At 34.4% G+C, this 27091-nt stretch overlaps 1 protein-coding gene across 5 annotated transcripts in view; it reads left to right on the top strand.

The window, feature by feature from the left end:
• pex14 (peroxisomal biogenesis factor 14) overlaps positions 1-27091 on the top strand; it is a 119707-nt gene that overhangs the window by 55788 nt on the left and 36828 nt on the right. For 4 of the 5 annotated variants that reach the window (XR_012398581.1, XM_073939130.1, XM_005162283.6 and 1 more), the window contains one exon: positions 22343-22462. Coding sequence is in view for 3 of the 5 variants with exons in the window: in XM_005162283.6 (XP_005162340.2) it covers positions 22343-22462 (120 nt within the window). In the remaining 2 variants the exon portion in view is untranslated. Of the gene's footprint in view, positions 1-22342; positions 22532-27091 lie in introns of all 5 variants that reach the window. The other variant, XM_073939132.1, reaches the window with a different exon arrangement.

The following is a 27091-nucleotide window of genomic DNA, read 5'->3' on the forward strand; positions in this document are numbered from 1 at the left end:
GCCATCAAAGTTTCCGTTGATTAAATGATGACAATTGTCATTTTTGGATGAACTATGTCTTTAAAGGCTGCTCAATTTGAGGGACAGCATGCCGTCCAGTGGCCCGAGATTTCCATGGGGTGAGGTCATTGGCTTTTAAGGGTCAGAGGTCGAGGCCATTGTTGCAGGCCCTGGAGGGTCAGGTAGGGGTCGATCGGGCTGCAGAGAGCTCGATCCCAGCTGTGCGGATAAATGACCTATCAGTTGGGATGCTTCTTTGGGATCCAGAAAATTAATATTGACAAACCCTCCTGCACTTTCAATGGAATTGTCAATTATGCTACCTCCCAGCATTTTAAAGCTTTTACTTAATTTAGCTGTTATCATAAATATTAAAGCACTGGAATGCATCGGAAAGTTTTATCGACCAGAGAAGTAACGTGTTGTGAGCATACATATGCATTCACTCTAAATTCAGAGCAGTTTAGGTATCAATCAATATGTGTGTTTGATGCATAACCCACCGCTATCTCTCCTATAGCACAAACCCCCTTTCAGATCAGATCACCGGCCTGAGTGTGTGCTGGATAGAAATCAATCCATGCGCTGTATTTTGATCTTTTTTGAGAGTTTTTTTTTCTAAAGCCAGCACTGAAAATGACATTGTGATGTTTTAGTGGATCGCTTTGGTGGGGTTGGGGGGGCGGCAGCGATGGAAATCGAGAAGCACAATGTAATCTGTCTCACTTTACAGCTTATTTGAGTGTTTTGCAAGCAGGTCTTAAAACTTTAAAATCAGTCACATAAAATGACGATCACTTCGACACTCAAATGCATATAATTTTTTAAAATAAAATATAGTCCTTCACAAAGGTCAGATTAGTTTTATCTTGATTACATTTAAGTTTAGCAAGGTCAGCACTGTCCTTTAGAACGTTATAACTCATCGCTCTCTGTGCACTATTGATACTTGTAAATCTTACCACGGCCATGCTTATCCAACAAATTCTCATGACACTTTTTTTTTTCTTTTAGTTTTTATTTACAAGGAAATTTGTTCTGTCGAGACTAATTAATGGTGGATTTGGCCTAGGCTGGTGCTAGTAGAAAGGCAAAGGAAAAGCGAGCCTAATAGCTCCATGACTGGTGAAGGAAACTGGAGACAAAATCCATAGTTGCCGGCTGCTGTTGTTCACATCAGTGGCCTATTATGACTTCTCAATATCTTTAGCATTTTCCTCGGTCAGTACTTCTCGTTAACAGTAGATCGGCTTCATTTATAATTCACAGCTGAGGGTATGTGGCTTAATATGCTGTATGTTTATGATGAAATGTGGTTGGAATGTGTACAGCTGAAATTGTATCCTGCTCAAGGTATTCTCAGGTTCTGAGTGATATGCATCATGTTTGTGTTCGTAACAAGCATGTTTGGAGGTTCAAATGGGTTTCTCAAAGGGGTTATGGGTACATTAAATATTAAAATGCTAGCATGCCACTGTTTCATGATAGGTCACCCCCCTATGTCAGTTGAAGTCGGTAGTGTTCAATAGGTCCTTGTAATCCACATAAATGAACCGTTTCATTATAAAAGATATGGGTTAATATTCTGGTAATATTCTGCCAAAGCTGTCTAACTGACATCCTCAGAGAAGGAACGCAAATTTTCAGATTTTGATTAATGGTGACCTATTATACCCCTTTTTACAATATGTAAAATAAGTCTCTGATGTTCCTGAGTGTGTCTGTGATGTTTTAGCTTAAAATACACAAACGTTTTTGTTTATAACTCTTTAAAACTGCCCCTTTTAGCCTTTGATCCAAATTGTGCCGTTTTGGTGACTGTCACTTTTAATTCAAATGAGATTTAAGTGCTCTTTTCAAAAGAGGGCGGAGCTACAAAGCCCTATGATTGAACATATTGGTACATTCAGAACAGAACTAGTGTTATCTGTGTGAAAAACTGAAAATGTGAAAAGTGTCTCAGAGGAAGGCAGTCTATGGAGACTCCGCTGTTCATTTTTGCATCTTAAAACTCCACATTTATACTCCTGTTAGTAATTATTGTCAAATTAAAGTGAAAATGTCAAGTAAAGTGTTTCTGCAGACAATTTTTTCATCAAGTGTGATAAAAAAAAAAACACACTGAAAAAATATTCAAAGATAATTTCTTGGATTTGCTAAAAAAAAAAAAAAGTTAAGTGGTTGTAAACAATTAATTTAGGCTATACGTAAACAAACAAATTAAGTTGAACATTGCAAAATTTATTTTGTTTGTTTAATTTTGCAGACATAATTTTTTTCAGTGCAATCGAGGCTGGCTATATTTACAATCAGGGTATCTTCCATCCATTCCATATCCGCTTTCAAACAAAAAAAATACAAAACTAACAAAACGGCCACAGTCGCCACAGTGAAAAAAACCGCCAACTTATCCAGCATATGTTTTACGCAGCGGATGCCCTTCCAACTGCTACCCAGTACTGGGAAACATCCATACACACTCATTCACACTCATACACTACGGCCAATTTAGTTTATTCAGTTCACCTATAGCACATGTCTTTGGACTGTGGGGGAAACCGGAACACATGGAGGAAACCCACACGAGTACAGGGAGAACATGCAAACTCCACACAGAAATGGCAACTGACCCAGCGACCTTCTTGCTGTGAAGCGACAGTGCTAACCACTGAGCAACCATGTCACCTACACTCTATATTAATCATTAAATAACATTAAACTTTCAAAAGACGTTATATATTACAAAACAATTTTGTTGCCTTTGTTGGTGGCATACATTTTTAGGTTATTGACAGGTTTAGTGGTATGAGGTGATTAAATGTTAGTTATCAGTGAATATATATATATATATATATATATATATATATATATATATATATATATATATATATATATATATATATATAAATGATAAGCATAATAGATGTGTAAATATATATTTTTTTCATTTAGGAACATATGTATTCATAAAATTATTAATTTAAGATTAGTTTCATTTTTTATTCCTGTTAGTTAAGTCATTATCAAACAATAACAAATGAGACATTATTATTTTATTTATGATGTTACATTGTTTTATTGTACTGTATATACTTTTTTTATAGAGCAGATGTTTTATAGGGAAAAACTTTCTACTTTATTGAGAGATGTACTTGAGTTGCACCAATTCCACAAACTTCCACAAACCTCTTGTTGGTGGTTCATTCCACTGTGGCGACCCCAGATTAATAAAGTGATAAGCCAAAAAGAAAATGAATGAATGTCCTCTTAAACTTTTAGTCTAAAGATTTTGTGCTATTTATAAATCATACAGGCACTTTGCTTTGTAATATATATTTAGATTGACTATGACCTCTCCTAAATGCAAAACTAGGTGGTATTGACAAGCACTAAATAATCTTTTGCTAATTTTTTTTTTCAACCTGCATTCATAAAAAGAACTAGTTTATAGCTTTAAACATATCTCCTTTCAGCTAGTTGCAAAGTAATCATTTCTCATTTTGAGTCCTTATTGAAAAGTCTCATCTTGTTTATTGGATTTGTTTTATGTGCGTGTGTATACAGTATACAGAGGAGATCAAATTATTCAAAATTAATACTTCTATTTATAGTGTATTTTTGTTTTAATGTAAAAAAAAAAATTGCGAACTGTCTTTGGACACTAGCTAGTTTTTATTTAGTTTATAGGCACATTCATCAGTGTATATGTATCTGTTTTGTCTGTGTGTATAATGCCTATTTAGATTGACTTTGACCTCTCGAAACAGCGAAAGCAGGTTCTAATGGGGAACACAGTGAACTCAGGACTATCATGGCAATGTGCCCCAAGGGTGCGTTTGAACATCAATAGATCCATAGCTGGAAGACTCGGCCTTGTGCTATTGCTATTCTAATTTGATGTTGTATTTTTTATGCGGACATTTGGAGATCTTTGAACGGGGACACTATTTCCAGGTCACTAGCCTTTTAATTACCGACCCTTGTAACCGAGAGGTTATTGATATAACTCTGAACACAAAGCTGTTTACAGGCACAGCGGACGAGTTCTCATCAATGCTTCAAGTTTCATTTCTTTCGTTTGCTCTGCTCGCTCATGCAATTTTGGGTGGGACGCAGCTGCTTGCACCCCGAGGACGACTTGGCTGCGATATTGGCCCTTGTCATGTAGTTATGAAAATATGCTAAACATTGAAAAAGACAAGTATTCATTGGACGTTCCCGATGGGATGATCAGAGAATCAGTCAAACAGCTTAATTAAGGCGAGAGACTGCTTGCAAAAACACTGTCAGTGTTTATTTTTAGTCTATTTTAAAGAAAATATTCAAAAAACACTTTTACTATATCTTTCATGCACCATATCAATTTGTAGGTGTATAATAATACCTTGTGTAATAATAATACCTTTTATTAAAATAATAATAATAACAATACAAATACCATATATTTGTTTCTGTAGATTTCAATTACAATGCATATGTTATGTATGTACCCTAACCCTAGAATACACACCCTTAACGCTAAACTTTAAAGTTTTATTGCATATCTTAAAGGGTTTTACATAGAAATATCCTAATACAGCTTTCACTATTTTCATAACTGTGGAGTGACTAAAAGAGATTCCCAAAATTCTCTTTTAAAAACTGTAAAGGTCCCATGAAATTAAAATAAAGTTTTTTTTAGATGTTAGTATCAGTATTAGGGCTATGCTGATAGACGATACCATCATCCATCGCCGATGGCCAATAGACAACACGATGCTGAGCCGGCATCGCCGTTCCTCCGCCCCACCCCGGTCGCAAACCTGCTCGCGAAAAATAACACTTGGCCTCGTTTACACTTATACGTTTTAGTATGAAAATGACACACCGTGTTTTACCTACTGTAGCATTTCTGAACAGCCCTCTGTCCTTCCGCTGAAAATGCACATCTCATGACCACACACACACTGTCATGCGCTCGTCTGAGCTCCAGTGAGCAGTGCACGTCGGACACTTTATCAAGGATATACCGCTCGATCGCGTCTCACTATAGTTGTTAAATGTGATATTCAGACATCCCAAGTCTCCCGGAAGTACAAATGCATAGAGACTCCTGGATGCCCGCAAGCGAGTGATAATCTGCTTGAAATCGCATGTCTTCCTCTCGGTGTCTCCTTCGTGCGTTTGCATACCCCTCATTGTGGCTGACGGCAACACTGGCACGCACCTCTCAAAAAATGTAACTACACATCACGATGACGTGTGGCACAAGCTCTGTGATTAGCCAGCTTGGTAGCGCTGACATGAATGGGTGGAGTCGAGAGCTACGCAAACCTGTCTCCAGCTGGAAAGTTTTGATTTATGTTTACTGTACCTTATGAATAATGTTGTTGCATGTCTGTCGGATTCCACCTCAAAATAAACAAGTTATTGCTACTTGTACATTAAGGTAGCTTTCGGAAAAAACAAAACACCCGCAAAGACACTCGACACTGAGGAACATAAAAACCTGCTGGCAGATATAGCATTTTAGAAGTGTTATTGCAGAGCAACACAAACATCACGCAGAAGTATAAATGCATGACAACACGCAAGGAAATCACAGTGAATCCCATCGATTACTTACCGCAGAAGTATAAATCAGCCTTAAGATTATAGAAATTCAACAATCAAATGTAAACAGTGTCTTTATTGTTTAAATATGTAAACCCAATCAATCAAGTCTAATCTAATTTTTAAAGCTTTATGTTGTCTTGTGTTTAAATGATTTAAATTAACTTGAATCTTGATTCTCTAGATTCACACATTGCAACATCGATGCTGCAGCGATATATTGTTCAGCCCTACCAGAAGTCATATACTTTTCAGGTTTTTGCGCTGGAAATTTATACGAGTGCATATTTCACTAAAAAGTACCTCATTTGCATATTTAAGTATAACCTTTTCAAAAGTGTGAAAAATGAAAAAGTTTGCACTACTTAATGGGATAGTTAATCCCAAAAATGAAAATTTTGTCATCATTTACTCAGTCTTGACTTGAAGAATGATAAACTGGTAACCACTGACATCCATAGCAGTGTAAAAAATATCATGGAAGTCAATGGTTACTAGGTTTCAATATTCTTTTAAAACATCTACTTATGTTTTTACCAGAAAAAAAATTTATTAAAAAAAAAAAAAAACTGGTTTGACAAGTGTGTCAAGGTCAAATGTGAGTAAATGATGAATATTTAATAAAGTCAACTTTTTTCTTCTTTCCCTATTCACCTGCAGTGCCTTGCTGTAATTTAGGAATGATTTGTGAGCCTGTTTTTAAGGAGAGGTTTCAGATTAAAGTCACAATGACCCTTTGTTTTAATTGTGGATGGCAATCAGCAGCCTTTTGTCAACATGCAAACGGTTTTTCGTTTCGACTAGTCGCTCAAATGACAGAGGAGCGCAGGCTTTAAAGTGAGCCGTCTGTAAATTTGCATGTGCTGGTAAAATGGTCTTGTGTCAGCACCGAGCCATTTCTACTGAGCCTCACCTTCAACAATGTAATTATGTCACAATGTTGTATCACTCTGAAAGCAACTCGTGCAATTTGAAGGGTAGGAGGGAGACTAATCTAGAAGCAAAGTGCTGAGTAATCTTAAGCCAATTTCTCCTTATTAAATTTCTCCTGAAATTTACCATTTTCCCAGTGCCCTGCTGAGCTCACAGAAGCAATTTCAACGCGCTGCTCTGTCTGTTGTTCCTGCAGTGTTTTCCAGGCCATTCTTGGAGTTTGCTTGAAAATTTAATTTGATTAACGTCGTTCATAATAAAGCGTGTCTGCCTTAAACGCGCCAGCTGAAATGACGGATCAGTGGTTATGAAGGTGACCTTTCATTTTTTGCTGTTTATAGCTAATACCTATTAATTAGGCATGAGGTTAAGCCAAGGTCATTGTAATAAATGCTAAATGCAGGAACAAATACTCCAGCGGTAATTGTTGATGTACTCATCTTGATTGGGTTTGGTATATTACAGTTTTGTCTGTAATATACATTAAAGTGGCTTTTTTAACCGTTTGTTCTTGATTTTATCTTACGTTTCAAAATGACTGAGGCTTTCCGCAATTTATTTGTGTACTATTTTTGGTCATATGAATGTACAGTACACCCTCAGCCTCATCCATAACCCTTCTGTACCCCTTCATCAGCCCCAAACCAGAAATGTGTTCCTTTTAACTCGCATTATTCTGGATATCATTTAGCATTATCTGTAATATTATTAAAGTGGCATTATTACAGTAAATCACTTTTAAGCTAAAAGCGATCAATACTGTGGGTGAAGAATAGACCGCTCTCAAAATGAAGGAGTATGAGGAATATAGGCTAGAAGCTGTTATTTTATAACTGCATTTCGTTTGATATTGGTTGGTTTTATAGCCTGAGACATTTGAAGGGATGAAATAGGAAGCAGTGGTACTGTACTGTTTATTGTCGTGAAGTTCGAGATGAGTAAAGAACACCGCTGCAGATATTTACTTCCATCGGCATATATTCCCTTAATGTACTTTTTCCCCTTGCAAAAACTATGTTGCAATTAATAATTATAATTATATAATTATTTTATTTTATTATTATGATAATCAATTAGCATATGTTATAAATGTTTTATAGTATTTTCGCAATTATTTAATCAAAGTTAATTGTTGATATCATCTATTATAATATTTGAAATAATTACAAATATTTATTTATTCACAAACTTAATTTTCTTTTATTATTTAATATTTTTTTAATCTTTAAGGGGTGTGAACATACACTGGTCTCATGGTTTGGTTATGATTTTCATGCCATCGATTCGGTTCAATTTGATATCTCGGTGCGTTGATGATGCTTTCCATTCACACTATGATAATTTATTTAGCATGGCTCTGGCGCTGTTCACCAAACAGTGAGACAGACGTCGATGTTAAACAGCCACATCGATCAGCTGGTCCATTATAGATGGCGACGGTGGAGAAAACTCACTCTGCAAACACGATCGTGTCTGGATCCACTAGTAACGTTATTTTCGTAACAGCCGAAATAAGCCAAGAGGAGATAAACTGTTCATGCTAGCAGGTCAAAGGGGCCACAAATATAGACACAGAGAAATTTTACAGCTCTCTTTTTTTTTGGATTTTTTTTTAAGCTACCTCCATTTAACGCATATGTGATGCATATGTATCACCGGTTATGATTGTTACTGAACCGATACCGAATTGTTCACGTCTGTATTGAGGTGCATCAACAAAACAATTAATTTTGACTCCCCTTATATATATATATATATCTATATCTATATCTATATATATATATATATATATATATATATATATATATATATATATATATATTTTTTTTTTTTTTTACTAAAATCAACATAAAAAATACAAAAAATCAACAAAGAAATTTAAGTAAATATTTTACTAAACAGTCGTTTCTGCTAATTGCCATAGAAATATTACCTAGTTAAGCTTTTAAATGTCACTTTAAGCTGTAAGTGTCTTAAAAATATGTAGTAAAATATTATGCACTGTCATCATGGCAAAAATAAATAAATCAGTTATTAGAAATGAGTTATTAAAACTATTATTTGTAGAAATGTGTTGTAAAAAAATAAACAGGAGGGATAATAATTCAGGGGGTTAATAATTCTGACTTCAACTGTATATACATAAAATAACTAATATAAATTACAGAAATTCTTAGAAAAATGGCAAACATGAAAAATACAAAATAAAGTTCAAACCAGTCATAATAAACTGACTCAAACTCATTAAAAGAACCGATATTAAAACACAGCACTGGCACTAATAGGTTGAGACCCAGTATAAGTGAAATTTATGGAGTGATGTAGTTAATCTGTCTGACATGATGTAAGAAAGAGAGGAGCGTTATGGATGTTACAAAGATCAGAGATCAGATTTCAGGTCATACACCCCCCCCACAGACAAAGACACCCAAACATACATCCATCTTAATTTCTAATCCAGTTTAATGCTTTATTTATGTAAATATTTTCCAGTTTTGCTCTATATTAATGATGAGAAATGTCAAAGCCCCCATAAAATGAAACAATAGCATCTTCTGGTGGCGTGGGGAGTTAAATTGGATTCCAGCAGCAGCAGCCGTAGTGTCGGGCAGCTGATGAAGGGGAAAATAGGAAGCACTTTGATTACATGTTGCAGCGTCTTTACACAACAATCTCTCCTACACGTATTATTTACATGCCGTTCTGCTCTAATCCACGCTGAAGGAGACCTCCATGATTTCCAGCCCTGTCTTTCTCTCAGTATTTCTGTCTCTCTGTCTTTTCAAGGGGAAATGTGATTGGTCTCGGTATAGGCATTCAGAGATATGCGCTAATGTTTTCTAAGAAGGTCATTTTAACAGTGTAAATTGTGAATGACTGAATAGCATCGTTACATCACTCTTTGATTGGGCTTTCCACATGTGGGTGTATATGTACTTATTATCTTGGCTTGCTTTAAGTGTATGAGCTGTCCTTAAGGAAAGGTGGTTGCATGTAATCACTGCCTTATTACTGGAGCGCGTGTCATTTTACCCAGCATTTCCAAAATGACGGTATTAAGCATTGAAGTGCTATGAGCAAGCTTTTCTTCATTTTATTTTGGCCAGTTTCTGTTTGTGTTTTCCATAACTTACAGAAAACACCCACTAAAATGTAACATTATAAACAATAAATTTGTCCTGGTTATTTAGAGCAAATGTCTTTTTAATCACAAATTAAAAGTCAATTTAACGTTCTTAGTCTATTTCAAGTCTATTTAAAGTCTATCTAATGATTTAATGCTTGTAGCCCAAAATAGTAATTAATAGCAATTTTCAATCTTTTTACCATGACACTATTGTTCAAACCATTAGGTGACCTATTTGTCAGTAATATATTTTTAATCAATTAAAAATGGCCAGAATAAGCATGTCGTTTTTGTAGTTTTACATAAGTATATATGTTAGGCTGAATATTTATAGAGCGTTATTTCAATTTTATATTTTGCCATTTTATTTTCATATATTTTACTCTTTCAACTTTTTTAAACTTAATTATTATGTTTATTAATAAAGCATAACATTGTTTTCTATGTTTATAAAATCACCCATTTTAAATTTATTTGGACACCAAAATGAAATGTATTGAATATAGAATTTTTATTGTTGTTGTGGCTATTAATGCATATTATATAATATAACTTAATAATCATTAATAATTAGTATAATACAATGATTATAAGTTATGCAAAATATTTGTGCAACATTATTTATTTTGAAAAACAAATACAGCGGTCAAATAGCATAGTATGTTTCTTATAAAACTGACTGGCTTGCAGTTGTGGAAAGAGTACTAAAAAATCATGCTTAAGTAAAAGTGCCATTATATGCTTAAAAATTTTGTGCAAGTATAGTAAAATTATCTGTTGTAAATACTACTCAAAGTATGTGTAAAAAGTAGCTCTTTTAAAAGTATTCAAGAGTAGATGAATTTACATGTAATTTGTGGATGCGTGTAAACACAACATTCTGTAATTCATTTAGTTATTGCCCAGCAGGGACACAAGGTCATAAGACGTTAATATTAGTTTAGATTTAGGTCATGATGTCAGGTGACCAAAATTTAATGTCTAGCCAGTTCCTAAGGACAACGTTATTTTGATCACCAATAACAACGTCAAATGAAGTTGGTATTTGTTTGATTTTTGGTTGTGTTGGAAAGTGCACCAAAATCCGACATCAAGCCAACATCTTAAATCAATGAGGTCAAAAACTGACAATTATTCGTCAGGCATGGCAACCAAAATCCAATGTCTGATAGATGTCATAGTGGTAACGTCTATACAAAGTCAAGCTGTAACATCCATAGACGTTGATATTTGGTTGATTTTAGGTTGGACATTGGCCTGATGTTGAGTTCTGACGTCAACCCGATTTTCACTTCCAAACAAAATGCAAAGTCCCCACAACGTTAAGGTGCGACGTCAATCTAACATCATTTTGACGTCTGGTGGTTGCTGGGTGTTTAAGGACATTTTGGTCATGATACAGTAAGCATCCATCATAAACAGTCTCTGGGTCAATGCGTGTAAAAGATTTTGGAAATCTACTTGGACAATTTTAATGCTTCCAAACAGTTTGCTGCAATTATAAATTGCACATGTTTTGAGGTAGTTTGTTATGATGCGATTTACATTCTATAGGTGATTTGGTTGAGCAGGAATCACAGGACTGACTTTCCTAATGCCCATAAACAATAAAAATGTAGTTACTGCAGGTTGAAGGAAAGTAGCGGAGTAAAAGCACCAATACAGCACAGAAATGTACTCAAGGGAAAGTAAAAGTACACATTTTTAAACAACTTAGTAAATTACAATTCCTGAGAAAAACTTCTCAATAACAGTAATTTGAGTATTTGTAGTTTTAAACCACTGCTGGCCTGTGACCTATTGACCTTTAAAGCAATAGATCACCAATAAATTAACATTTTCTGTTAATTAACTGAGTTATTAAAACTATTATGTTTAGAAATGTGTTGAAAAAATCTCTCCGTTAAACAGAAATTGAGGTAAAAAATAAACAAGGGGGCTAATAAATCAGGGGGGTTGATAATACTGATTTCAACTGTATAGATCACCAATAAATGAACATTTTCTGTTAATTAACTCGCCTGCAGGCCATGCAAGGTGTTTTTTTTAATCTACATTAAAGAACATAAAAAAAAAGATTTTAGGTGAAAGCTGAAATCTTTGGAAATATTTTAAATGCAGGACAGTGGTTACTATCACTTTGAGAGGCAAACTAAAGAAAAATAGGTAACACTTTACAATAAGGTTCATTAGTTTATGCATTTACTAACATGAACTAATCATTAACAACACATGTACAGCATTTATTAATCATGATTGAACATTTACTAATGCATTATTAACATCCAAACTCATGCTTGTTAACATTAGCTAATGCACCGTGAGTTTACATGAACTCAAAATAAACAACTGCATTTTCATTAACTAATGTTAACCAACATGAACAAAAACTGTAGTTAATGTATTGTTCATTGTAAGTTAATGTTAGTAAATGCATTATGTAACATTAACTAATGAACCTTATTGTAAAGTGTGACCGAAAAATAGTATGTGGCTCCAATCTCATCCAGCAAATGATTGGTCTGTGCAAAAAACTGAATGTCATTTACCTTATAGGTTGCTTTACTTTATACTTTAACATTATTACCTTTAATTCACTGTCTTCACAAAAACATCATTACTTCATCTTTAAAGGAATAGTTCAATAGTGTATGAACCCATAAAATGAACCCAAGTGCTGCCATGGGGGTTCATGTTTTTTGTAACTAAATAATTTCTTATTTTTAAGTTATAAAGTCAAATCATTTATTTCCGGTGTCGGCCAAATTCAAGTTCATTCTCAACAACTGATCTCTGACTCATTTCATTTTCCTTTGAGTCATCTTTAACTTAAAAAGTCATTGATTTGCCAAGAAATGCTGTCAAATGGCAAAAAAGTGACATGTTTTTGTTTTTAAAAGTTAAGTACCGTGTTTTTAAAGAGCTGTTTCATGCACATGACATTGCAATGGATTCAAGATGCAGACGCACCGGTCGAAGGTGTCCATCTAATGCTAGTTTACATAGAAAATCAATGTAAAAAGCAGCGCAGTGGAATACAAAAACACGCTCCGTGTCAACGGCTGCTTACTGTGTTGTGTGTGCACTCGACAGCAGGTAGTTAAGCATACACACATTCACACGTTTTGCCTCTAATAAACGATATTTTAATTATAAACAACATTAAATTGTGTTTCACTCGGGGGAAATCTCTAAAAATTAAGTGCACGCACTGATACGTTGTTATCTTAAAAAGTGCCAGCTGAATTTATTTATTTATTTATATATTTATTTTTCCAGCTGACTGCTAGTTGGCAGCGGTACAGAATTTACTGTCCTTCATTTAGCATGTAATCAGGGATGCAATGCAGTTTTTTCCACTGATAAAGTCAGGAGTTTAAGACTTTACCCTTACTTTACGTGTGGTCTGACCTCAGCGGTGCTCTTGCTATAGTCGTTTCATTATGCTCAAAGGGCCATGAGGGACACTGCAGGTGTAATGCGCTCACGCCATGAAGGTGAAGAAATGGTTCATCATCCCTGATGTTAATAGGAAAGAGTTTGCAAGTAAGGTGATGCGACTCACCTCTTGGACAGAAATGGCAATGACCAAGGCCTGCTTAGAAGACAAAGGGATTGATGTGGTTATAAATTACTCCACTGCGCCACCTAGGCCAGCTGCTTTTCACTTTGTCATCAGGAGAAGGCGATAAAGCAGGAAAATGACCAGTCTCTCTCTCTCTCTCTCTCTCTCTCTCTCTCTCTCTCTCTCTCTCTCTCTCTCTCTCTGTTTCTCTCTCTCTCTCTCTCTCTCTTTTTTTAATACATAAATGAATACGCTATGAGAACGGTCATTATTTAAGACATGCAATCATGTGGGACATGGACTTGACATGTGAAATCTCACAGAAACGCTTACGGTGACCTCCATCTTTATGAGCTGAGGTATTTTTCTCGTTGTTCAATGTGGGATTATTGTAAGTAATATTCCCAAAGCGGTCTCCCTACCTAGGAAGGTTGCTAGTTTTGCATTTTTTTATAAGTTTTTTATTTTGATACTAGTTTTTAATTTGCTGTTCACTGAGTTTAGATTTAGTTTGTTTCATTAATGGTTTACTATTTTTATTTTTTTAACACGTTTAAATTTAGTTTTAGTTTTAGTATCAGTTTTGATAGTATTAGTTTTAGGAACAACAAAAAACTTTTAGTTGATCTTTTAACATCAGAAGTGGCTTATATGAAAGGCAAAGGCCTCTAGCTTATGCTTATTTACCTAAATAAAATATGATCATGCTTTGATTTTGAATGATTTAATTAAAACAGTAAGGTTTGACTTTGCTTAGACTAGAGTCTTGTCACTTAACAGAAATAATGTACAGTATTGAATATGAAGTCATGGTGCAGTGGAAAAAGAACTAATATTGTGTATTACTCCAATGAGCTTGGATGACTGCATCCATACATCTCTGCAATGACTCAAATAACTTATTAATAAAGTCATCTGAAATGACACTGAAAGTGTCCTTGCAGGACTCCCAGAGTTCATCAAGACTCTTTGGATTCATCTATAATGCTGCCTCCATCTTACCCCAGACATGCTTAATAATGTTCATGTCTGGTGACTGGGTTGGTCAATCCTGGAACACCTTGACCTTCTTTGCTTTCAGGAACTTTGATGTGGAGGCTGAAGTATGAGAAGGAGCGCTATCCTGCTGAAGAATATGCCCTCTCCTGTGGTTTGTAATGTAATGGACAGCGCAAATGTCTTGATACCGCAGGCTGTTGATATTGCCATCCACTCTGCAGATATCATGCCTTTACACTGAATGTAATGTAACCCCAAACCATGATTTTTCCTTCACCATCTTGACTGATTTCTGTGAGAATCTTGGGTCCATGCGGGTTCCAATAGTTTTTTTGCAGAATTTGTGATTATTGGAATGCAGTTCGACAGATGATTCATCTGAAAAATCTACCTTCTGCCGCTTTTCCAAATGATGAACTAGAAGTCAAGTTATTATTTGTTACTCTTACAACTGGAATCGACGACAAGACTTTTGTCAGATAGTGTACATTAACTCTTGTGCAAACCTCTTAGTAATAAAGTAAAATAATAGTTTGTACAATCACTGAATTCAAAACCATACAAATTTAACTAATAAAAGTAAAAATTTATTAAGTACTAATTGATAAAACAATTTCTTATTAAAGATCACACTATATGTAGAGGAACATGCCTACCTTACATTTTTCGGCAAATAAAGAAGTTCAAACATGTTTATGTTGATATAGATATATATAAATAATACATAATACACATTTATAAACCTGCACAGTTCAGATTGTCCACCACAGAATGAGCTTATAAATTCTCAAAGTGATTTTTGTTTTTATTTTTGCTAATTATTAGTTTATTTGATGGACTGTTGTTCATTTTGTTAAGTTGTAGGTTTTCGTTTATTGGGATTTTTTTTTTTCAACCAAATATTTTTGTCTTTAGATTTAGTTATGGTTCACTAAAATAACCTTGCTGTCTAGTTGGCTGGCTGAAAAAAAGAGCATCCACCTTTAAGTAAGCAATTTTATAATTGTCCCTGTGAGCTTGTTCCTGCCCTATAAAGTACCAAAATTGGAGAACTGCACTTTATGGCTGGATGAGTCGCCTCATCACTCCTTAAAAAAAAAAAAAAGGTGAAAAAAAAAAAACATCCTGAAAATAAGAGGCCAGAAAATAGAGCCATAAATAATCCAGAGAGCAATGGGTTTTCCTTTAAATAAATACCGATCAGGTTTATGTTGAAAGACAATAGAAAACGTAGCCCAGATATGCAGTTTACAGTATTTATAGCTGTAATATCGTGGTGCCACCACCGTAATTTCATGCCCCAATGAGAATGGCAAGGTCAAAGCAAATGCTTCGACTGAGCATCTGCTAATATGGTGACTCATAAACAGGCTCTGCATGTATCAGGTGCACCAAATAATACAGTATAATGAAATACAGAATAGCTTTCCATTATTGTTCTTATTTTTTTTCTTTTACGGTGTCGTCATTAGATGTAATTTATGTCTTAAAATAAATTCATCTACCGGCAGGTCGATCTGAAATAGAGGTCTGAGGGGTCATTCCACAGGTTTTGAAAAGTGTAATAAATTTCGTGTTTGCTTTTGGTGTCCTTTTTCCCTTTTATATGTTAAATCCACTCTTGTTGTCCTTTTTTAAATTGGATCTCAAAGGTCTTTCATTTGTCGTCCTATTTTCTTTGTAATAAAGGCATCAGAGAAGACAAAACGGCTGAGTGAGTCCGAAAACCAGAAAGAAAAGCAAACGCGTTCAATGAATTTGCATGCATCTTATTCGGACCCCCTTTGTAGTTGCGCAGGTGGGGGTGCCGTTTAAGAATTCAAATGACATTACAAATATGTACATATTTGTTCATTACGTCCTTAGAAAGCGAGCCACTCGTTCTGGAGGTGAACTCCCGAAAAACGTGAACTTCCTGAGAGCGTCTTTACGGCGAGGTGAGTGGGAGGAAATGAGAGGGGGGCCTCTAAGTCTCATTCAATAGTCTGCCACCATGCAGTCTGGTGTGGTCAGATGAATAGAGTCCAGGGACACATTATTGCTTATTGGACAGTACAGGCTGACTGCACCAGCTCAGCACATGGCCATGGCTGCTTCCTGGCACTTTGAATGCCACGCAAGACAGGATGACCAATATTTGCCTTAAATTATTCAACGTTTTTCAGGGCCATTTCAACCTCCAGTGCAGAAGCCGCCTTCCTTTTAACTTTGACCTCAGCCTAGAGATTTCCACGAGAGTGGTAAAACGGGCTCGATGTGGTCATTTTAAATGAAAATGGTGGCGGCGTAAATTTTGTTAATATCATTCTTGACAGTAAGGGAGAATATGGTTATATGTAGAGGGATTGCTGTCATAAATTCTGGACGTTAACATTTTGCTGCTACGTCCTCCTGCTATCTCAAGTGGAAACTTTGCAGGATTTAGAGGTTTTCGCACCGATTTTTTTATGAGGTCATTTAAAAACCATCATAAACTGTTAAATAACTAGGTAATCTAAAGAGGACATGAAATAGAGGTTATAGCTTAGCCAAGGCTGCAGGTTCACGCTAAGAAGTTAAGAGTTAGCTGGTTATTTATTTATTTAAAAGAAATCTCTTGTTCTCACCAGGCCTACTGTTATTTGATCAGAAACAAATTTATGTACTGAAATATTAATCTAATAGTGATGAATCACAACTTATATTTCTGTAATTTTAAAGCTTAATTTTTTGCTGCCATTATCATTGTTACAGTTTTCTGTGTCACGTGGTGTTTCAGTAATTATTCTCTTGTAAATATTAATATTGTATAGTTTTTGTATTGTGTATTGATTTTAATTATTTTTATTTATTGTATTTGTTTAATTGCAATGCAATTAACATTAATACAGCATATAATAACAGACATTTAGTGCTCAACAAATATGAGTACACCCAAATTTATATGTTAGGGAACATTGTTAAATAAAACAGTTGAAAAAGAGGAAAATTCAAGAGATTTTTCAAATTTTGTTGAAATTGTGTTCTTTGTAATCCCCCCCCCCCCCCAATATTTCACATTAATTTAAATGCAATATCTTTCTTTTTCTAAAGATGTTTAGTGAGTAAAATATTATTTAAATACGTTTATCTGTTTAACAAATCTGTTTTGTTCAAATGCTCCAAAATATATTACCTATATTCACTGAGAAATGGATAAAAATATTTATTTTCAAAATGGGGTGTTCTCATTTATGTTGAACACTGTATAAAACATACCAGTGCACAAAAAAAATCATCAACAACATAGTGGCAGTTTCATAATTCACATATTCATTAACACAAAATACTGCAAATAAAGATGAAAATAATCTAAATATCTAGTTAGTATTGCACATGAACAGAATAAAAAAATTGATAAGCATTAATAATTTTTTTGTAAAAAAAAACGGTGATACATTTTGTGAATTTCTTAACGAGTAATTTTTATATAGCTAATATTTCTGTATTACCAAGGCTGCACAATATACTGTTTTATCATTGATATCACAATGTGTATATCCGCAAAGATATGCAATGTTGAGTCTGAATTATAGCTGACCAGGAACCATAGAATTGTGTTTAATCAATGTATTTATATGTTGTTTATGTGATTTATGCAAACAAACAAAAAACAACATTTCTTACTTTGAATTTTTGTCCTGTTTTTAGTCCAAATATCTACATTTCAAAGCGAAAACTATTACACTCACCCTGATTTCTTCTGACGGTAAAAACGAAACAATATTTTTTCCCTTTTTTTTTTAAATATATATATATATATATATATATATATATATATATATATATATATATATATATATATATATATATTATATTTGAACTAGAAACAAGACAAAGCAAAGTAAGAAAGTATTTTTTTCCCTCATTGTGATTATTTAATCTCTGTACTTGGATGCTGCAAGTCTCCCCAAAAATAGTCAAATAGTGTTATTCAATCTATCTTGTGAAACTGTATTAATATCACAATATTTATAGCAGAAAAATAAATCATTGCAATATCAGGTTTTTCCAATATCATTCAACCATAACTGATATATTAGTTATATTATGATTTTTTTATTTTCTTAAACCTTTTTTTTTAACAATGCATTTTTCCATGCGGTTTTATAAAAGCCACTCAAAGACACTTTTTAGCTTTATTTTTTATTATGGACATTAACTGATATGATTGTCATCATTTAAATGAATATTTCTTGCCTCTAAACACTTAGCTTACTATATTTATGTCATCACTAGGTTAAATAAATACATTTTATTAGATTTTTTAATGAATCTTTTTTGTCTTAAATAAATGCATCAATATTTTTGTATGAAACAAACATTTAAAGTAAAAACTTCAAATTAAACTCTCTTGCTTTTATATGAATTAAAACTTTTATCAGAAACCCACAAAATGCAGCAGTGTAATAATCCATGCATCAATACCTCTGCTGCGTTTGTGTGCTCCTGTATTGTTTTTGCGGTGCTGTTAGTGTGGCTCTATGAAGTGTGACTGTGATTTCATACCCAGCAGACAGCAGACAGGGCTGAACAGGCTCAGACTCTGTTTTCTGCCAAGCTCTCAGCTCTCTCCGCTCTATTTAAGCACATGTGGCACTGGCATTTGCCACATTTATGATGTGTGTATTACAGCGCAAAAACAGCTTGCTGTCTGCTCTTTAAACAGCTCAATTTGGAGCAAAGCTCAGCCTTTTGGCTCTCTGGCAGGCAGCCGTGCCGTATGAAAGCATGTGGAATAGAGTAGTGCGATGCCCGGGGGAATATCTCCAGTAAACAGAGCAAGAGCGCAAGAGAGAGACTAAATACGCAATGACAGACGTGACACACTCCAGTCTACTGTGTGGACAAACAAAGGTCAGAGGGAGTGTGTGAGTGTTGCAGGATACAGTAGATTTATTAAATTGATACGTGTAACTTACAGTTTAATAGAAACTGGAGCCTTTTTAAACCCTCGGCTCTTAATGGAGATGTTAAAGCATTTGGGTTTTATGTGCCAATTGTGGAGGAAGCCCATAATGTTTTCCTCGCTTTTATGTCTTCATTAAATGTCAAAGCACAAGTACATTCTACTAACAGGCCTTTTCCGCCTCTGTCTTTCTTTTCTCGCTATTTCTCCTGTCTCTTGTTGCCGTGCGTCCCCATCGTCGCTGTGTTTAGGCCCGCATCGAGTCGCTTAATCAAGACAAGACACAGACCAATGACTGCGTGCAGTGTTGGAAATAAACCAGCCCCTTTTCTTTTTTCTTTTTTTTTTCTCCACAAAAGGAAATATTAATATTAGATTTTTTTTCCCTCTCCTGTCGTTTTCCATCAGGGACCTCTATGCAATTTAATCACCACTAAAATCATTAAAAAAGATCTGAAGATTAAATTATATTGGCATTTGCAAAATTATGTAATACATTTACATTACAATGAAGAAATTAAAATAATGCATTTTATCTGTCTGGGGTTCCGCTGAGCTCCACCTGGGGAAATATAGCGGAAGGAAATGGACAGGCTCTGTTCTTCAGATCTGACGGTAATGGAGAGGAGCTCAGAGCTTTGGACCTTCAGAACGGCTCATCCTGGTCTGAGTCTGCCGCCTATAGTGCCATTAACCTAGTTTAGCAAGAGTTTTGATGTTTGGAGTTATGTGCAGGTATATGCAAAGGACAGTCAAGGACACACTTCCATTTATATCATCATTTTTCTTGTCCTTTTACACTTTTTTTTTAAATGTAGTCATTTCTGGGGTTTCCATGCTGTTTTTTTTGTATCTGTAGAGCTGAGCTTTAATCTTTAGACAGGGTTGATCTTGTATTTGTCATTGCATTGCAGTGATTCTTGTGTACTGGATGAAGGTTACAACATGATCATAATATCATACACTTACCAATTACAACATTGCAAGCTTTAATTAAAAGCAAAGACAATAAAACCTGTAAAAAAGACAAAGGTACATAACTTTTACTTTGCTTTACTGAAAGAAAGATCTACAATCACATGACGCACATTCATGGTATTATCATCTGTGGTGCTTTTAGCAAAATAAAGATCCGTAGACTCAGTGATGTTCACTGCTCACACTGCTAATAGTGCCATTTTGATAAATAATTTGCATGTTTTCTATCCAGCAATGAAGTAAACATGTCTAAAATCACCTTATTAAAAGTGGTGAGATTTGATAATGTTGATTTTGATGTATGCAAGTGTTCTGTTATTTATCATTCATATCACATTTATTTTTATATCACTTTTTACAGAAGATAGCTTTTTTTAAGCAAGCAACATTACTGTACTAACATATAAAACAATTGAATACAGTGTAATTACAGTACAGTAAAACAGTGGAATTACAGTGCAGTTGTGTAGCTAATATAAACCAACTATACAGTGTTTGTTTTGACTCACAAAAGCCTAACTTTGACAGACTGAACAGAAGAAATAGACAATTTTCAAGTCACAGAAGGCAGAGCCTCAAAGCCACACCTTGGACTCTTTTCACATTTCTGGGTTTCTCAGTAGTGGAAGTTGTCTTAGTTGGGTAAATTTAGTGCGCAGTGAATGGGAGAGTACAACAAATAATTACTAAATCTATTCACTTTACTAGCAAAATTTGCACATATATGTCATACAATATGATATACAATACACAAATGTACATTTTTGTCTATAAAGCCCATGTTTCTAATTTTTTGTAAAGATTTGAAATGTTATTTGGATACAATCTCTACCTTCAGCAATGTTAAAGTTTTAAAATCAATAACACTATGTGAATCTTACAGTATTGTCTCTTTTCTATAATACCCAGCTGACTGTATTCTATCTCACCTTTTATATTGTAGATCAGTGTGACCCTGCTTTAAGATAGATTTGAAGTGATCTATTGTAATTTATATTACCCCTGGCATAATTTTTGTTTCTCTTTTTGTTTTGCTTTGTTCTGTTTTCTTTTTGTTGTTATAGGATTAATACTTTTTCTGTGTAGTTTTTTTACTCTTATTGAACATTCCAATAAAAAAAAATCAAGAAAATTATGTGGTACAACAAATATATTTTTACAAACATATTTGATGAAGTAATAAAAGAAAAACTCAACGATGGTGTTATCGAGACTCGGAAAAAGGAAAAAGTTATGCGAGACTGATAACTGTAGCCAGAAGAGAGAACAACTTCAAATTTACTGTAATGTTCATTGACACTGCAGTCGTAATACGTTTTTTGTTATTTGATGCAAGGATGATATAATACATACATAAATACATATCAATATACCGTTGAAGTCAGAATTATTTGCCCCTCTTTGATTTTTTTCATATTTTCCAAATGATGTTTAACAGAGCAAGGACATTTTCACAGTATTTTTGATAATATTTTTTCTTCTGGAGAAAGTCTTATTTGTTTTTTTGGACAAGAATAAAAGCAGTTTTTAATTTTTTAAACATCAATTTAAGGACAAAATCATTAGCCCCTTTAGGCATTTTTTTTTTCCGTAATCTACAGAACAAACCATCATGATACAATAACTTGCCTAACTTCCCTAACCTGCCTAGTTAGCCTAATTAACCTAGTTAAGCCTTTAAATGTCACTTTAAGCTGTATAGAAGTGTCTTGAACAATATCTGGTAAAGTATTATTTACTGCCATCATGGCAAAGATAAAATAAATCAGTTATTAGAAATTAGTTATTAAAACTATTATGTTTAGAAATGTGTTGAAAAAATCTCTCTTAAACAGAAAATGGGGAAAACAAACAGCGGGGCTAATAATTCTGACTTCAACTGTACATACGTTAAAAAAAAATGGGATTTAAGATGCTGATGACCATTAAACATGTCAATAGTCTTATGAAAAGTGTTCATACAATATTACTATGAACGAATAGTAGTTTGAAAGGGGATCGTTAGACAAGCAACCTGTTCAAACTGCTGAAACAAACACCAAACATTTTTCGAACTATTATCAAACCATTTATTCTTTAATTTCACTTGATGCTGTTTATTTTACCATGCCATTCACTTGATATGAATTAACATTATTAGATAAAGGAAAAAGAAACTAGTTTTATTACTGAATAAATCAGGTTTTGTTATCAAAAATGTGTTTGTGTTTTCCTCATACAGGTCTTACTGACGAGGAGGTTGATCTGGCCATCCAGCGGTCCGGTAATACGGATGAGCCACTAGCTCTTGCAGTTCCGGGACCCATGCACTTTGCTCACCCTGTTCCTCTGGCCCCGCACAGTGAGTATCACCGCAATCCCTTTTGCTAGCATAGGTCTACCCTATAACCCCTCCACCCATTCTCCCGCTGTATGTTTTTGCGGCTTTAAACATGTCTAGTCTAGTAGATTTTCTCAACCAAATGGTGCATGACTATATTAAATGAGTCCCCCATCGAAAACATCTCCTCTGTGCTCCCGTAATCCCGTTTAAACCTTCACCCATACATCAATTCAAAACAGGCCAACTGTGTGGAATATTTTTTTACAAGCGTCCTAACATAACTATTATCTCAAGCAAGTGGTTTTGAAAGGAAGAGAGCGGTGGATGGCGTCCCATTTGCGTAGGCACATAATTAATTCCGGCACGGCCTTGCGATATGATGTCCACACTACGCGTTACGGCGATCTCTGGTTGGTTGGCCTGCCGAGGGCCTTTCTGCAGCCTGTATCTTTATTACCTCCATGGGTTATGAGCTCCAGGCCGGCCGCTGATTTACCAATCCTGAATGAAGTTCGCATAATGCTTAACCTGTATGACAATGATTCCAGATGTATTCCACCCTCATTTATTGCCACCCCGTCCTTGACTCCCCGCCATCTCATGTTTTGTAATGAAAGTGATGTTGATGGGATGGCCGTGTAGTTAGGCTACAGCATGACTAGAGTGGGGGTTTTATATCAAAACGGCGATGAGAGAATGGCATAATGAGGGGAGAGCGAGAAGATCTTCGCGGGGGTCAGCTTGGGAAGAGGGGGTCCCTCTCTTTGATGTCCTTGTTATGGGGACGATGCATCGGGACCCGCATCCATCTCTGTCGGAGTAATGGATACTCTGATCTCTATTTTCAAGCAGCAGAAGGACAGTAGGGCCTTTTCTGAACCCAATAAATTTGAGCGGAGATTGGAAAAAAGGGGAATGGAGGCCATGCTCACACCTTAAGTGACCAAATAAAAAGCAGGAGTGGACAGGGGAGGGGCTAGCCATGTGGAAGAAGGAACGCCGTTCGGACCTGGAGTAGGCGACCGGTCAGGGCCATTGGAGCAGCTCAAGGACTCGTCCAGACTGATAACACACCCGTCCTGCATGCCATGCTCTCGCAAGGACACTGCAGTTAATGTGCTGTTTACCGTTTATACAGATAGCCAAGATGTTGTCAGAAGTTGGAAGTTTTGGGAAGTTGCAGGTTTGCTGGTGTTTTTGATGTGCTTGCAAGCGTGGAATGTCACCTTCATTCAGTAGAACTGAGCATCAATCTTCAGACAGATTTGATCTAGTGAGTGACAAGGCACTGATTCTTGAGTACTGGGAGAAGAAAGGTTACACAAGTTTATGTACTAACGAGTTATTTTGTCAAAATCTGTTAAACATGTTCAGAGGTTTTCATCGATGTTTTCAACTGCAGCTCCTCCATTTTTTTTACAAATAAATTAATAAAGCTGATTTCAATTTTTTTATATCTTAGCCTGCAGAAATATAATTTTAAAAGATATATATATATATATATATATATATATATATATATATATATATATATATATATATATATATATATATATATATATATATATATATATATATCTTGTCAAATGTATTTTATTCTGATAAATAAAACAGTAACTGTAAGCATTAAAGTAGTTACTTTGTTATTATGAAGGTTGTTTGCAATCACATGCTTCTGTTTACATGGGGAATTCAGATGGAGGGCAGAAAGTAATAAACTGAATGGGAGACATATTGTAGAGAAAAGTCTGTATTTTTGGGATTTGTACCGTATTTCAAGGGAGATATAAATAGAAAATAACCACATATGTTGGGCATGATCCTTATATCATGAAGAGGGCCGACTTTTCGACTGAACTAAAATATATTTGCCTGTCATCGAGGCGGTAGATACTGTAAGCTATCATGAAAACATACTATAGTGTTTTAAAGCTTACTATAGATAATTACTTGAATGAAACTGTCATAGTAGTTATATTGTTGCTGTGTTACATTAGTAATAAACAAATTATCTAATAGGTATCAATTTTCTATAATCATCACAATGCATTATAGTTTACACTAATGTTACAGCATTATTACAGATCAGTTTACTATGCTACAGTATTCTATAGTATTCATCAACAAAGAGTTATACACATTACACACTTCACTAGGGGGGTCAAAAACATGTTTATTAAAAATTACTACAGTTTCTTCGAATAATGTTTTATCTTCCAGACAGCATGAAATAACAGATGAAAGCTTACAAAAGCGTGGACGCATAACTTAAGTCTACATTATTATTATTTTTGTTTTAAGTGGTGAAAAGTGCTCCACAATAATAGCTATTTGTCACAAGGGTTGCATTTCTTTTTTTGTTCGGTCTATGAGCTTACCATCAACAAACATTCACCGCTGCTGCGCATCTTGATGTTAACGTTATAGTTGACTATTCTGCAAAAACGCCAGTAAAGACATGGATTATTGCAAAACAAGAAGGACATTTTATTACAACGATTACATGGCAGGGTATGTTATTTATGTTCTTCTAGATTTTGTCTTCTAGATTTTTTCTTCTAGAAGTTGTAGTGGTGTATCTGATTTTTATGTAACACATTAACATAACACACTTAGCTAGGCCTGTATTTAATCTTTATTAATGCAGTCAAATGATTTATCGCTTTCCAAAAAGTTTGTACATGTGGATTCGCTGAAAAAAAATCTTTTTTACACGCCACCTTTTCTTTCTTGAGCTTTCACCTTTTTGAGCAAAAACTTTTAAAACTCTAAAAAAGCTGTTCAGCATTTCTCATTTTAGCTGATTTAAACAATTAGAAACAACATAAAACAGAAACATTTTGATCTGATCGCAAATCTTTTGTAGAATCACTTCCTGTCCTCTATCTGAATTTTGCGTGTCATCAATGTCATGTGAAAACAACTATTATATATTTTCTCTTATTGTTTACATTGAGTATTCATTTTATGAACACAATTTTTTATTTTTATTTGTTGCATGCATCTTATGACATCTCATCTTTGACCAATATGTATATATAATTCTATATGAAAAATGTATGATTATTGCATGTCTGAGATGATAAAATTATTAGCCCTCTTGTGTAATTTTGAATTTATTTTCAAATAATGCTGTTTAATTAGAGGGTATTTTTCCACAGTATTTTCTATTATATATTTCATCTTTATTTTATTTAATTTTTTTTTATTTTGCTTGAAATAAAAAATATAAAAACAATTAAAACTGCTAAGACCAATATTTTTAGCCTAAAGAAATTGTAGTAGTTTTTTTCAGTTGACTACAAAACAAATCACTGTTGTCCAATGACTTGCCTAATTCATCAAATTAAGTCTTTAAATAGCACTTTTGGCTGAATATTAGTGTCTTGCAAAATATTTGTAAAATATTATGTACTGTAATCATGACCAAGACAAAATAAATGAGGTGTTATAAATTAGTTATTAAAACAGTTATGTTTAAAAGCGTTTTTAAACAAATCTCTCCATTAAACAGCATTTAGGGAGTGTTTTTTTTCATTATTATTTGTGTGGGTGTGTGTAAAAATCATGGTCACATTGTTTCAATTTTTTCATGCAACTTAAACAATTTTACTTATTTATTTCAAAATGAAAATAAAATGTATTTTTATATATAAATATGTATAATTGTAGTGCAGTTTGTTTCCTAATGGCAGGTAACGTGTTTTGTCGTACAGTATATCTCAATGATCAGTGGCACGTTTTATGTGCTTGTCCTTAACAGACCTCTAACGTAATTAGATAAAAACTGCTTGTTCAGCTACGCTTTGTCTGTTTAACAAAAAATGAAAAAGTGGTATTGCTTTGCTAGTCTATTAGAGAGCCTGTCTATTTGTATTCAGTAGAGCAGATTCAAACAAATTACAGTAACACACCTGTTCCGCAGACCTCGCTATGTTACAAAATGGAGCATTTTGTATCTGACATGTTGACCTGCCAGAGCCAGGCTTGCTTTAATTACTTCTCTGTTTGGTGTGCCGTTAAACATTTGCATGATAATTTCTCCCTCCTTTCTGTTGGCAGAGCCTTGCCAGATTGCCTCAGTGTGAACTGAAACGGCTGCTCCTGCTTTTACAAGCTGGTTAAAATGTAACTTAAAGCTGATTCGGGCTTTTTTTTTTTTTTTTTTTTTTAACAATTTCTCAAATCCACAATTACAACTACTTATAAGCGATTGATAAACTGATTCTGTGAAAATGTTTGTTTATTTAATGCTCCTGACACAGCAGTATTGGTTCAACCAAAATGAAAATTCAATTTACATTTACCAACCCTTTACTTGTTTCAAACCATTATAAGTTTTTTTTCTTCTGTTAAACACAAAAGAAGATATTTTGAAGAAAGCTGAAAACCTGTAGCCGTTGACTTCTCTAGTATTTGTTTTTTCTACTATGGAAGTCAATGGTTAATAGTTTTCAGCGTTCTTCACAATATCTTTTATTGTGATCAACAACATTTTTTGTGTTAAACTGTCCCTTTAAGCCCAAGGTGTACCTGTTTTTCATGTATTTTCAAGGGTTAGTTTACCCTAAAAGAAAAATTCTGTAATTGAATTAATTAATTTCTCACTCTCATGTCATTACAATCTCCTGAGACAAAAAGATATTT

Source organism: Danio rerio, chromosome 23, assembly GCF_049306965.1.
Source record: "Danio rerio strain Tuebingen ecotype United States chromosome 23, GRCz12tu, whole genome shotgun sequence".
Classification (NCBI taxonomy): domain Eukaryota; kingdom Metazoa; phylum Chordata; class Actinopteri; order Cypriniformes; family Danionidae; genus Danio; species Danio rerio.